The 14,391-nt window shown below is 36.4% G+C and overlaps 1 protein-coding gene across 2 annotated transcripts in view; it reads left to right on the forward strand.

Moving 5' to 3' along the window:
* Positions 1 to 14,391, forward strand: part of LOC139692020 (calcineurin-binding protein cabin-1-like) — a 70,235-nt gene that overhangs the window by 25,705 nt on the left and 30,139 nt on the right. For both annotated transcript variants that reach the window (XM_071590026.1, XM_071590027.1), the window contains exons 12-17: positions 3,095 to 3,228; positions 5,281 to 5,509; positions 7,724 to 7,877; positions 9,780 to 9,924; positions 11,732 to 11,866; positions 13,947 to 14,112. In XM_071590026.1, coding sequence (XP_071446127.1) covers positions 3,095 to 3,228; positions 5,281 to 5,509; positions 7,724 to 7,877; positions 9,780 to 9,924; positions 11,732 to 11,866; positions 13,947 to 14,112 — 963 coding nt within the window. The remainder of the gene's footprint in view (positions 1 to 3,094; positions 3,229 to 5,280; positions 5,510 to 7,723; positions 7,878 to 9,779; positions 9,925 to 11,731; positions 11,867 to 13,946; positions 14,113 to 14,391) is intronic.

Below are 14,391 nucleotides of genomic sequence, written 5' to 3' on the forward strand. Positions count from 1 at the left end.
TGAGGAGAACAAAACTTTTTCAAAATTGTCCATATACATATCGGCCAGGAGTGGGGACAAGGGCGAGCCCATGGCTAAACCATTGGGTTGTTGGAAATAGGTACCATTAAAAATGAAATAATTTTGGGAAACACACGTCTTAAGTAATGCACAAAGTTCACTTATAACTGGAACTGGGATGGATTTCCGGATGAGGATGTCTTCGGCAAGGTTCACCGCTTCCATGGGTGGCACGTTGGTGAAAAGGTTGCGTACATCAAAGGAAACAAGCATGCACTTTTTCGGGATGACCTTTTTCATAAGTTTGTTCACAAGGTCCAAGGAATTCACTACACCATATTCCGTGGAAAATTTGGAAACCTCCCTGAAGAGTACATTAAGCCTTTTCGCTAGTATGTGGTTGGGAGCTGACATATTTGATACTACAGGCCTGATCGGAATCCCATTTTTATGAACTTTAGGTAGCCCGAAAAACCGTGGTGCTGAGGGATTCATTTGCACTAGTTTCAACATTTCACAACTTTTGAATAACGTGTTACAAGATTTAATCACTTTCTTAATTTCTTGTTGAAACTTGGGGGTTGGGTCTGAACGAAGTACTTCAATGTTATTGTCCCTGATGAAGTCTTCGCATTTCGTGATGTAGGTATTTCGTTCTAATACAACCACTGCGCTCCCTTTGTCTGCTTTCTGGATGATCAAATTTTTCTCTGTCACTGAATGTTTAATGGACTTTAAGGCCTCGTACTCGGTAGAATACTTCATCTTTTTTACTCCAAGTTTTGAGAATTTAAGGAGCTCCTGGGAAACAGGAGTTGCCCTTCTGAAGTTGCCCTTCAGAAAGAAAATATCGCGGTTAAACAAGTTGTTTCCCAGGAGCTCCTTAAATTCTCAAAACTTGGAGTAAAAAAGATGAAGTATTCTACCGAGTACGAGGCCTTAAAGTCCATTAAACATTCAGTGACAGAGAAAAATTTGATCATCCAGAAAGCAGACAAAGGGAGCGCAGTGGTTGTATTAGAACGAAATACCTACATCACGAAATGCGAAGACTTCATCAGGGACAATAACATTGAAGTACTTCGTTCAGACCCAACCCCCAAGTTTCAACAAGAAATTAAGAAAGTGATTAAATCTTGTAACACGTTATTCAAAAGTTGTGAAATGTTGAAACTAGTGCAAATGAATCCCTCAGCACCACGGTTTTTCGGGCTACCTAAAGTTCATAAAAATGGGATTCCGATCAGGCCTGTAGTATCAAATATGTCAGCTCCCAACCACATACTAGCGAAAAGGCTTAATGTACTCTTCAGGGAGGTTTCCAAATTTTCCACGGAATATGGTGTAGTGAATTCCTTGGACCTTGTGAACAAACTTATGAAAAAGGTCATCCCGAAAAAGTGCATGCTTGTTTCCTTTGATGTACGCAACCTTTTCACCAACGTGCCACCCATGGAAGCGGTGAACCTTGCCGAAGACATCCTCATCCGGAAATCCATCCCAGTTCCAGTTATAAGTGAACTTTGTGCATTACTTAAGACGTGTGTTTCCCAAAATTATTTCATTTTTAATGGTACCTATTTCCAACAACCCAATGGTTTAGCCATGGGCTCGCCCTTGTCCCCACTCCTGGCCGATATGTATATGGACAATTTTGAAAAAGTTTTGTTCTCCTCAGCCTACCCTCTCATTAATAATGTATTTTGTTGGTTAAGATATGTAGACGATGTCTTCTGTGTGTGGACAGGTTCTGATAGGCAACTAGATCAGTTTCTAGCACATCTAAATTCTATCAATTCTAATGTACAATTCACGTGTGAAAAAGAGGAAAAAGGTTCCCTGAATTTCCTCGACCTATCCATTTCTAAAGACAAAGATGGGTTACAGTATTCCATTTTTAGGAAAGAAATGTATACAGACCAATTAATTAATTCCTCTTCAAGGCATTGCTTCACCCAAAAGCTTTCGGCATTTCATGCAATGATCCACCGTTTGACCGCTATCCCTATGTCAAAATTCAATGTAAATAAGGAACTTAATGTAATTAAAACGTTAGCAGTAAACAATGGGTATTCAGAAGATCTAATAAATAAACTTTACCGGAATAAACTTACAAAAATAGCCTTAAGCCACATTTACAACCCCGAACATGTAAAAGATCCCACTGCCAAATGGCGGAGAATACTATATCTTGGGACTATTTCTCAAAAAGTAATTAAAAGTTTACCTAAAGAAAAAATTAAATGTGCCTTTTACAGTCGTTCATGCCTTAAGAACCTGATCTCTCACACTAAGGACAAAGTCCCCGAAAACGAGAGGAGTGGAGTGTATGAGTTAAAGTGCTCGGATTGTAGCACAAAGTATATTGGACAAACAGGACGGAAATTTAAAGAAAGGATTAAAGAACACCAAACATGTGTAAAAAATAAGAACATAACATCCCTCTTTGCAAAACACCTCATCGAAAGTGATCACAAAAGTGACTTTGTGACAAAAATTATTCATTTTGAAGAAAAAGGTCAAAGGCTCGATGCTTTGGAGCAGTTAGAAATTTTGAAATGTGTCCGTTGGAAAGATGATCTTGCCAACGAAATTTTGTATCCCTCCCACTCCCCACTCCTAGACCTACCCCCTCCTATGATCAGAAGGTATATATAGCCAGCGTGCTTCTATGAGGACCACCTGATGATGACGTTCAACGTCGAAACCTGGGTCGTGTGTTTTTAAATAAAGTGTGTGGAATTACAAAGTCAATTATTTCATTACATTTCAATATGTTATGCAAATTCCACAAAGTTACGCCTGAGACAACAAATTAGATTAACGGTTCTTTAATCGGAGGGGAAATACATAGCTTTACATTTTGCATGCACTAAAGTATCTACATAAATTGCATTGTGTTACTCAATTAAAGGGGCATTTTCCATTAGATAAACTCGGATCATGTTGATTCAGATGGAGTGCATGAGAGGGCAGGTTTTGTAGCTCACTTGTTCCCATCCCTTATGAATAAAGGGGGATTAATATAAGGGATTTTTAAGGGCATAGGATACATTGCTTTTCTATTGTCTAATTATTATTTAATTTTTTATAGGTTTTAACAAATTTGAAGTCTAATTCGGATTCTGCTGAGAAGGATGGAGATTTTGAAGTTAAATTAGTTAATACCAAATATAATAAAATTATAAGCAAGCCAGTGACAAAGAAATTGCTGCTGACTTTAGAGAGGTATTCTCACAGTATTTTAATTTCTTTATTCCTAATGTTTATCCACAATTATAATGTTTAACCATTTGTATGCACATATTCTCATTTACACTGTATTTGTTGTGAAGGTGGAATCCAGTTTTCTTTTTACATTTCTGAAACATATAAAAGCCATATTAAAACGTCACTATTTTTAAAAAGTGAACAGTTTTAAAATGATTTAGCCTCACCTGTAGTTTATCACATATGGTGCTCTTGGACTAATGTGACACTTTTAACTCCATTTTTCCAAAATTAGTTGTGATCAAAGTAATCCCAAAAAATGATTTTATCATAAAGTGGAAAATTTGAATATATGTATGTATTAGCAAAGAAAATATGCTCCCCAGTCATCGATAACATCTTTTCAATAACACAAGACATTCAAAAGTAATTCCAGCCATTAACGTAATATTTTGCTGCATTTAACATATTATTTATAGAGCCTCGCATTGTATTTTACATTTTTAAATTTTTCACTTTTTATATTCAAAAACTCATGGTGTAAATTGCCATCAGCTGATATGTTACAGTAGTGAAATCTATTTAGCTCTGCATACTTCTTATCTCCCTTAATTGCATCCAAAATGCCTGTTATTTCCCCCCCCCTACCTTGCTTTCCTAGCATTCTTCTCTCTATCATTGCCTTCCTCCACATCCCAATCTCTCAGTATATCCTGTATGCACATGTTCTGCCTTCATCAAATTTATTCCAACCACTTTTAAAGCAAATTGACCATAGCTGTTGACACATACTAAAACCTTAATCCAACCTCCTTCTCTCTACTCCTACCATGCTTAGGATTTCATGATTTCTTTTCTTTTCTGTCTGTTTATTTTTTCCAATCTTCTCCACACCCAAATCTTGAAAGCCTATGCTTATCTTCATATCTCAAGGAACTAATTTCCAAGCAATTCCAAACTACACTGCGTATTAAAGTTTTCACAAGATGAAAGAAGACCCTTTGCTTTTCCACGTTAAAAGTTTTATTTACGACCTAGGTTTCATGACAGCATAACATCTTCAATTGCAAATAAAACTTTTTATGTTGAAAAGCGAAGTGTCTTCTTTCATCACGAAGGATTTCCACCATGTCACACCAGAAACTGTATGGTTTTCACCAGTGTTTTCTTTACATCTTTATTCATGGTTCCTTCAACCTCTACCTCTACAAAATCTTCCTTACGTAATTCAATCCTTCTTATAATGGCCTTACTACTTTGTCCAACTTCTTTTAAAACACTAAGTAGGTAACTATTCTGTTTGTGCTAGTTTATGTCCACAAAAATTAATATTTATCTTAGCCTTCATATTTCTTGAGAATCTCATTAATTTAATTTCCTTGTGATTAATTTTCATGCCATATTTATCACGCTGACTGTGTAATGTACTTATCAATGCTTATAACCCTGTGGCTGGATGGCTAACTTACACTTGATTATCCAAAAATCTAACTAATTTGATGAGTTTCCCTCCTTCTTTCTCTCCTGCCTCCAGCCCGCCCCATGCCTCCTCTACTATTTCATCTACATTTACAGTGGAATCTCACTTAACGAGTTTCATATGCAGTCCTTCTGAAGAAAATTCACCTTGGCAAAACTGAACTTATTTTCAAATACTTATCTAAGGTGTAGGTAAGGTTGAGGATAATCAATGTATAGTTTCATATCTTTCAATAGCAGGTATGCAAGCAGGAAAATTGTAAAAACATAGTGTGCTATGGTGTTATAATGTAGTATTTTGTTCATTCAAATAGGTGTGCCTCGTCATGTAAATAATCAGATAATCATTGTGAATATAATATTATTCCTTAGGCTTCTGCGACGTCTATCTGATGATGGATCCACATACAGGTCTTGCAATGAATCCAAAATCTTCCAGAAATCATTGTTTATGGTTCAGATATGGGTCTAGAGGATAAATTTCCCAGAGATGCCCTCTTCATTTATGTAGAATCAGATGCAGATGCTGGAACACTACAAGACTATATGAAGTCTTCTTCTAAGGGCACATGTCTTTCTGTCATATTTCAGGAACTTGAGCTTGGAAAAAGTTAAAGACTTGTTTGAGGAGGGGCAGTATTCTGAAGTTGCTGACATTCTGGAGACAACCTTTCATTTATTTTCCCAACATCAACATTCCAAAGGTGGTCAGCAGCCATGGATTCCTAATCAGATGGTTTTAGAAGAAGGAACTATTCCAGACAGACCAGCTCAGCTGGCAATGTTTCTTGATGCACTTTGGCAAATGAAGGAATATTCGGTATGGGAAAAAATCTAATGATTCTTTTATTCTCTTTTTAAATAATTTTTCCGCCAACATATAATTTCCTCTGAATATTTATGTAATATCACAAATAGTAAAATGTGAGTTACACCTTTGGGATGGGAAAACACTAATGTCAATACCACTGCTACATATAAGACCTTTGCTATGTATTTACTGGGTATTGGTCAGCGCACATAACCTGCTAAAAGTGTGACTTTAAAAAGATTCATTTAAATGTTAAAGTGGACATTTAATAGAAAATAATTAAATATATCTCAATGCAATAAAATCTGACTAGTATTAGCAAAACTGCCTCTCAGTTCATCAGCCTTGCTGAGTGTAGTGCACATTTGAGAACTTTACTTTCCAATGTTTACATTATTCTCATTTCAACAATGTATATTCTTTTATAACGACTCTGTGATATGCATTTTATTGTTGAAATTGGAGACCTATCATTCTTTTCTCCCATTCATATTCTATCATAGCCTTTTCTCAGACTGATTGAGAATAAATGAGAGTAGTGACATTTAGTCATCGGGAAATAAGCCTCTCTAAGGGAGTAAACATCAAGTACAAATCCTGGCTCACCAGGTTGGGGTGGGGTGTAGGGCTAGCAATACCATTCTGTAACAAGCATTCTTGCAATGAAACTTTTAAATGTGCCTTTTATGGATAAGGAGAGATTCTCAATATATCAACCTGGCTACCTGATGAGGGCTCTGAATAAATGGAAATCAGCAACCTGGAATTTGAAAACAATGGTAAAACCTGGTAACATGATGGAAATTACCAATGAAATATTGAAATATGGCCTGGATGTTATATCTATCTAAGTAGTGAGATAGACATGATTAGGAAATGATAGAGTCACTGCGATGGATTTCATGGTATTGTAAAGTGACCCTAGCCATAGAATTGGATTGTATTAGACTAGGTTCATAATCAATTTAAAGATAGGGAATAGTTTGATAAATTTTGAGCCACTATGCGATAGACTATGTAAAATAACTTTGAATGGATAAATACCGTATTTCCATGCCCATAAGATGCCCTTTTTTTATTCGAAATGAGCTCTAAAACCAGTCTGCATCTTATGGGCTGAGGGTATACAGGTCTTCCTTTTAGTTGCCAGTCGATTCCGTAGGAAAAATACTATCAAGTAATTTTTCCTTCAACAGGCATAGAAAATGGCTGTATTTATTACAAATTTCGATAATAACACTGTTTTGAACCAGTAATAAGCAAATAGAGCTATAATATTTCCTTGACAATGCTTCCCAAAAAAAGGTTCCCAATTAAATTGTAAAGTATATAATGTAGAATGTAGTTTCATGTCATATGTGATACTGCTATGAAACGTTAATGCATTAGGCTAATGGGGATGTCAGCTCTCTCTGCTCAAACATTGTATCTTTCACAGTAAACTCAAGAGTCTAGCCGGCATTAAGACCTATTTTGCTAATGTTTCTCTCCTTAAATCTCAACCTTTGTTTATAAAAATAAAATTGAATAATAAGAGCCTCATAAAACTTGTTGTGACATAAGGATCAAAGGCATCGGTCATATGCAAGAATGTTGGAGAAACATTAAGGAAATTTGATAGGAAAATAATTAGGAGACTTTGTGGACCAGTCAGAGAAGGACAGATGTAGAGAATTGGAATCAACTTGGAGATTGATAAATGAATTATTAGAAGGAGAAAATAAAGTTGTTCTCCAAGTCATTGTGACTGGCATGGCTGGGCCACATTGAAATAATGAATGAACACAGAATATCCAAATTACTGCTCAATAGCAGTAGGCGTCAGGAAGAGAGGATGACCATGGAAATGATGGCTGCAGGATGTTTAAGATCTGAGGGTAATCATAGTTGCAAGAAGTACAGTTGAATGGAGGCATATCATAGAGAAAGCCAAGGTCCACCCAAGGCCAATAAGTTAAGTTAGTTTATGCTTAGATTTAGTTGGAATAACCATGTTGGCCCTTATTTAAAATTCTTTAGGTTTTTCAGCAATGCTTTTAGAAAAAAAAGTAAACTGGGCTTTCATTTTGGGGAATATAAGGGTCAAGAATGGAAGTGACTTGAAACCTTAAAGGCATTTGATAATACCTTGCAAAGGGCAATAGTCTTGGAGAGAATAGGCTCTTTATCTTCTAAAGATGCTGTATATTGTGCCTGTTTTAAGACTCAGATTTACTTTTCCAGCGTTGTTTTATGTGGGGAGAAGCCTGTTGCAATGAAGCTCTGGGTAAATACATCAATGCTGAGGATGAGCCTGAGCAGCAGAAATGGGCTAACACTTTGGTTAAGTTGTTTGCTGGATTAGAATCATGTATCGACAAAGCTGGACTCTCAGTCTGTAAGTTATTTCAAGATTTTATCTTTGATCTATCTGTTATGTGGAAACACTTTGTTTGTTTTAATGACCTGCAAATGTAAACTATATGCATTCCTATTTATAAATACATATATCATAAGTAAACTGTTGTTTTGAATATTTGGTTTACTGTGTGGTGTACAGGTTGCCATTAATGCATATTGCAAGGGTAGTTTGAAAGGTTCTCAGAATCACCACCAGATGCTAGATCACCGCTAGTGCAATGGGTTTCTGCATAGTAATAGGTAACCCTTTAAGAGTAAACACCTAAAATGTCAGTGCTTGGGAAGAGATCCGTGGTGCGGATGCCTTTCTGTTGTTATTCCCTTGTAGTGATTTGTGAAGATGAAAATAATTGAGATTTGAGCAGTGATTAAAAGACTCGTAAAGAAAGGTATGAAAGCAAAGGAAATTCATGCCAACTTTCAGAACACTCCGGGAGACTCTGCACCTTCATATTCAACCATTTCTAAGTGGATATTCGAGTTAAAGTTTGGTTGGGACAGCTGAGATGATGACTTGCGCAAAGGTCGACCAAAATGTGCCACTACCCCATAAATTTTTGCAAAAGTGGATAAAATGGTTTTGGAGGATCACCGACTGAAAGTGCAAGAAATTGCTAAAGCCATAGGGATGTCATCTGAATGGGTATATCACATTTTAACAGTTGACTTGGATATGAAAAAATTATCTGCTAGATGTGTGCAGCGACTCTTGATGCAGGATCACAAATGTATTATAATGGAAATTTCTGAACAATGTTTGACCTGTTTTAAGAGCAACGAACAAGATTTTTGGCACTAGTTTGTAAATGAAAGTTGTGTCCACTACAATACCCCAGAGACAAAGCAGTGGAAACATATTCCAAAGAAACTGTGGGAGTTACCACAACAGTAACTTTTAACGTAGTCATCTGCTAATGTGCATTTCAATGCAACAATTTCAGACTGTAAAAATCATTCGCCTTGACTGGGATTCGAACCCAGATCCCTCAATATCCAGTCGAGTGCTTTAGCCACCTAAGCTATTAAGGCGTCCTCTTGTTGCATTGAAATGCACATTAGCGGATGACTCTGTTAAAAGTTACCGTTGCGGTATCTCCCGCAGTTTCTTTGGAATTTGTCAAGGTATAAACAGCATAAGTGTTTAAAAGTTGGCTTTAACCTCGTGGACTGTGGCACGTTGCACGCGACTACGAATGCCTGTGACATTGTATGTACGGTAATTCATCACAACATCTTGTTCCTTTAAAAGCCCCAAAAATTTCAGTTTAAGAGGATGCCTCGATAGCTTAAGTGGCTAAAGCACTCGACCGGATATTGAGGGATCTGGGTTCGAATCCCAGTCAAGGCAAATGATTTTTACACTCTGAAATTGTTGCATTGATTATCAGTGGAAACATATTGATTCACCACCGCCAAATAAAGCAAAGGCAATACAATCAGCTGGAAAAGTGATGGCTTCAATATTCTGGGATGCAAAAGGGATTCTGCTGATAGACTATATTCCCACTGGTCAAACAATTACTGGACAATACTACACTAACCTCCAGGACCAATTACAGCAAAAGATGCATGAAAAAAGGCCAGGTTTGGCAAGGAAGAACGTCATCTTTCATCACGACTACACACAAGTGTTGTTGCCATGGCAAAAATACGTGAACTAACATATGAATATCACCACACCTACCTTATTCACCTGATTTGGCTTCATCTGATTTCCATCTCTTCTCCAAAATAAAGTTTGAGCTGAAAAAACTTAACTGGTTTTATTTTCATGAATTCTCTTTTTACAAGTAGTTAGATATCTTCTGTGATGATTCTTTGGTTGTCACAGTCTTAGCAATTCTGTAAATTAATCCTGCGTGTACAATTTCTTCTGCAGTAAATGGATTGAGCAGTAATAAACTAGCTCGGTTAGTGCAGACTCTTACTCAAGTAGTTTGTCATCAGCTTACTTCAGATAATGTATATGAGCTTCCCATTGAAACAATTACACCATGGATCCTTCTTCACCACATCATAGCATAGTGAGTATTTATGTTTGGTTTTCATTTACTTAAGCCATTTCATTTTCATTGAAATGTTTATTTCTCTTTCATTATAAATTGGAGCATTATATGGAGTAAATTTGAACTCACTTTGAAGTACTCTGCATTGTCGGGTTTCACCGCGTCGTTGTTTGATTCAGACAACAGTTTCGCCGAAGTTGCATTCGGCGTCTTCAGGTTGAAGACGCCGAATGCAACTTTGAACCCGACAATGCAGAGTACTTCAAACCACCGCCGCGAAAACCCACGCAGCCTTGAACTCACTTTGTTATTGTATATAGCAAATGCTTAACATGCAATGGACAAGTTATTAGATTTGGAATTCGTGTGCCTTAAAAAATTTTGATGATACATCCAATCCATTGCTCACTGGTACAACAGGACTTTTTAGCTATGACCAAGAATTTTATATGTTTTGGCCTAGCATAAGCTGCATTACTCTCAATGGATGAATATTTTTCTTACTGCTTCTATTCTTGTTTTTTAATGTTCATTTTGCCTCTACGTTTGTATCTTTGCCTCTTGATGAAGTTTTTTTTATCTTGAATATTTAGTGACCAATAAATTGTTATTATTATATTATAATAATGGCAAGATCTTTAATCTAACATTTTTTGTCATTTTTGCATACAAAATGAATTCTTATTATCATAGAGGACTTTGTTTTTTTTGGGTTTGGTCAAGTGATTTCATAAAATTATTTTGTCCTAATATGTATATCTATTCAAAAATGACTTATCCACAGCATGGCATCCATTGTGATGAGATTTCTCCAGCAAGTTGACTTTTGTTTCTGTGAATGAACTATTCTATTAAATAATCAGAAACTTTTTCTTTGATGTGAATTTAATAACTGTAGGTCTAATTTAATGTCTAAAAAGAGAATGCTTCTGTGTTTGACACTATACATCACTTACCTACTCAACCTTGGGTGTAGAGTTTGCTTGGCCTTTGGCTTCTGTCATCGCTCATTTGATTTTTATGTTTGAAGAGTGGCTTGCTTTGGACTACACTGATATTTAGGGTTGCCATGGTGTTGCTTAGCTGACCCCAGCACACTTTTGAACTAATGAAAATAATGGAAGGCTTTATACACATTTGCGTGGAAATTAGTGTTTTGTTAAAGTCTCTGTGAAGGCAATGAGATAGATCTTTTCTTTTCTTTGATGTAAACAAATTTCTATTTCATCAGACAGTTTACGTCAATTTAAACTGCTTTTTGTTCACTTCGAACCCCTGCCTTTCCTTGAATCATCATGTATCTGATAAACTGTAGAATTTCTTGTAATTTCCAGAAGGTTAAGTGTGTGCAAGTTTAAACTAATCCAAGTTATACCCAAGAAGTAGATATTCTGTTTTCAATCTTATTACTTTCTTCACCATTGAATAGGGAAAGTAATGTTTTCAAGAAAAACTTTTACTTTAGAATTTCAATGGGAATACAAACAAATTCTCCCATTTGCGAAATGATTTCTATGTTTATGATAGGCTTTTTGTGGCACAAAAACTAAAAAACTATTACCCTGAGCTGGACAAAATTTTATATATTAAACTTTAATTAAGGGAAAATTAACTCATTGTATATGGTTAAAAATCACCCCTCCCCTGGAAGTGATCATTTGGACCTTTTTCAAAATATGTTCGTGATGCTGCCACTAAAAAAAACTATTTAAGTGTAAAAGGATATCTGAAAAATTTTTTTTCAGCATAAAAATTATTTTACAATCTGAAATCTTTATAATAATTGGTATACAAATAATAGCTTGAGTATGCGTTTCACTTTCAGTGCTGAGACGAAAGAAAGAGGTAACCATGACAAAGCAGTGAATGCAGAGGAGGAGGAGAAGAAGTTGCCTCCTGCACTCGAAGAAATCCCTGCATCCATATTAATTCTCTTTACTGCTCATATTTACTTGGGAAGGTATGTTGAACCTTGATTTTAATTTTTTTGACCATTCAGAAGCTTGTTGTAAACTCGTTTTAAAATTGAAATTTTCACTGGGCTATTGAAAATCTTCGCCACATCATTAGTAAATACTTGGAACTATCACAAAAAGAAATGGTGGATGGTGGCTCTTGACCCTCACCTATTCAGAAAACCTGAAAGTACTATTACCCAGACTTATTCAGCAATAAAATGCACCCAGCGGTAGCATTAGTGATGTAAGATGTACTGCATAGTTACTATGCAATCTCAGAAAAGGCTTAATTGGGTTAGTAGTTATTATTGCTGTTATGCGGGTAATTTGAAAAGTTCTCCAAATGGAATAGATATTAATGGCTTACCTCAGCGCAACTTTTTTATTGTTGAAATATAGTCTCCCTAATAATACTAATCACTTGGTCCAGCAATGTTCCAATGTCTTGATCCCATCTCAAAAATTAGATACCCTCAGGCCTGCAAAATACCCATCTAATTTGGCTCTTAGTTCTTTGTTTGAAATGAATCTCCGTCCACGGAGGAAAATTTTGAGCTTTGGGAAAGGATGGAAATCTGATGGAGCCAAATAGCAGGTGTGGCAACAATTCATATTTTAGATCACGTATTTTTGCCCTGGCAATAATACTTGTGTGTGGGCATGGCAAATCTGGCCTTTTTCATGTTTCTTTTGCAGTAGTTGGTCCTGGAGGTTAGCGTAGTATTGTCCAGTAATTGATTGACCATTGGGAATATAGTCTATCAGCAGAATCCCTTTTGCATCCCAGAAAATTGAAGCCATCAATTTTCCAGCTGACTGTATTGCCTTTGCTTTCTTTGGTGGTGGTGAATCAATATGTTTCCACTGCTTTGACTACTGATTCGTCTCTGGGGTGTTGTAGTGGACACAAGTTTCGTTTATGGTCACCAACCGGTGCCGATAATCTTGGTGATTACTCTTGAAACAGGTTAACCATTGTGCAGGAATTGCCATTATAATGCATTTGTGATCCTGTATCAAGAGTCGCTGCACACATCTAGCAGATAATTTTTTCATATTCAAGTCCACCGTTAAAATGTCATGCCTAATAGTGGAGGAGGCAAGGCTTCCATGGTCGTTATCTCATGTAATCCTTGCAAATCAAAAGTTACAGGACCAGCCCAAGTATGATGAAGCATAGTAAACATAGAGCAAGTGACTGATAGAATATTACTAGTAGAAGTAAAAGTGGAACCAAAAAACTTGGTCATTGTTCAGATATATGTGTCACCAGGCAAACATAGAGAAGAAAAAATCAATAGGGTATACAGTCAGTTACATCAATACATACATCAATCAGTATACAATCAGAGGATATAATCGAGGGGGTTTCTGGAGGGAAACATCTGATAGTAATGGAGAATTGAAATGGGATAATGATGAGGAATTGGTAGGTGAAGGAAGGGATGGTAGTGAGGTTGGGGATTAAGGTTTAGGAGCAAATGACCTCAGCGAGAAAGTAATAAAGTTCTGCGGAAGACAGTGATTAGTCATTACCAACACTTGGTTTAGACACCTCAAAAACAAAGGATATACATGGAAAATGCCAGATGTCTCAGAACTGTATAAGTTAGATTATATTATGGCTAGGCACCAATTAAGGAACAACGTGATCAATTTGCGCAGTATCCTTGGAGCGGATGTGGACTCTGATCACAATTTAGTATTTAGTATGAGTCAGAATAGGGAGATGTGGACGGGGGTGGTGTTAGTGCTGGAGGGGAAGGATGCACATGTTTTCAAGAGCACACTTGGTACACAATGGGTTAGGTGCGGTACATCATTTAACAAAATGTAAAAGCCCCAAATGACTTTTTTTCGAGCATATTTATCCATGGGAGACAGCCTGACAACCTTTGTGGAAGTGAAAAGAAGGGGTGTGAGTGCAACTTGAGGACCTCAATACCTTCTTTTTTATTTTTCTTTGTCTTAATCATTTCAAAGGCTGTTCAAAATCCATTATGATGAAATTCTTGGTTTGGTTATTTTTAGGTGACTTGTAACTTTCTTTGTAGAAAAAATTCTTCTCCTATTCTCTTTTAGGCGGTCCTGGTGCTGTCTAAATGAAGGTGCCTTGTTGTTTCACATACTGGATACAGTTACTTCAAAACTACGGTTGCCATCTTTGGCCCCATTTCGAGATTACCTCAACCAGAATATAGAGCAAGTCCTATTTTGCCTGTACTCTCACCCAAGCAAAAAAACTAAGGTAATGTTAAAATACATATGAAATTTGATTTGATATAATAAAAGCCACTCTTCTTTTCCTCCTATATCCATTCTCAGTTGTATAAGTCCTACGCTATTTTGTAATATGATTTGACAGTTTATTGAATTAAGGCATGCAGAGTATTTAATTTTTTTTCTTTGCATGAACATAGGAATCTGTATATAAGCAAGCAAAATCTCCGTGATTGGCAAAGCTTTCTGATGAAAATAGTTTTGCATTTGTTTTGCTTGATGCACATAAATATAAGCATCGTAATTG

Source organism: Hetaerina americana, unplaced genomic scaffold (assembly GCF_022747635.1).
Source record: "Hetaerina americana unplaced genomic scaffold, ioHetAmer1.1.p SCAF_4, whole genome shotgun sequence".
Lineage (NCBI taxonomy): Eukaryota > Metazoa > Arthropoda > Insecta > Odonata > Calopterygidae > Hetaerina > Hetaerina americana.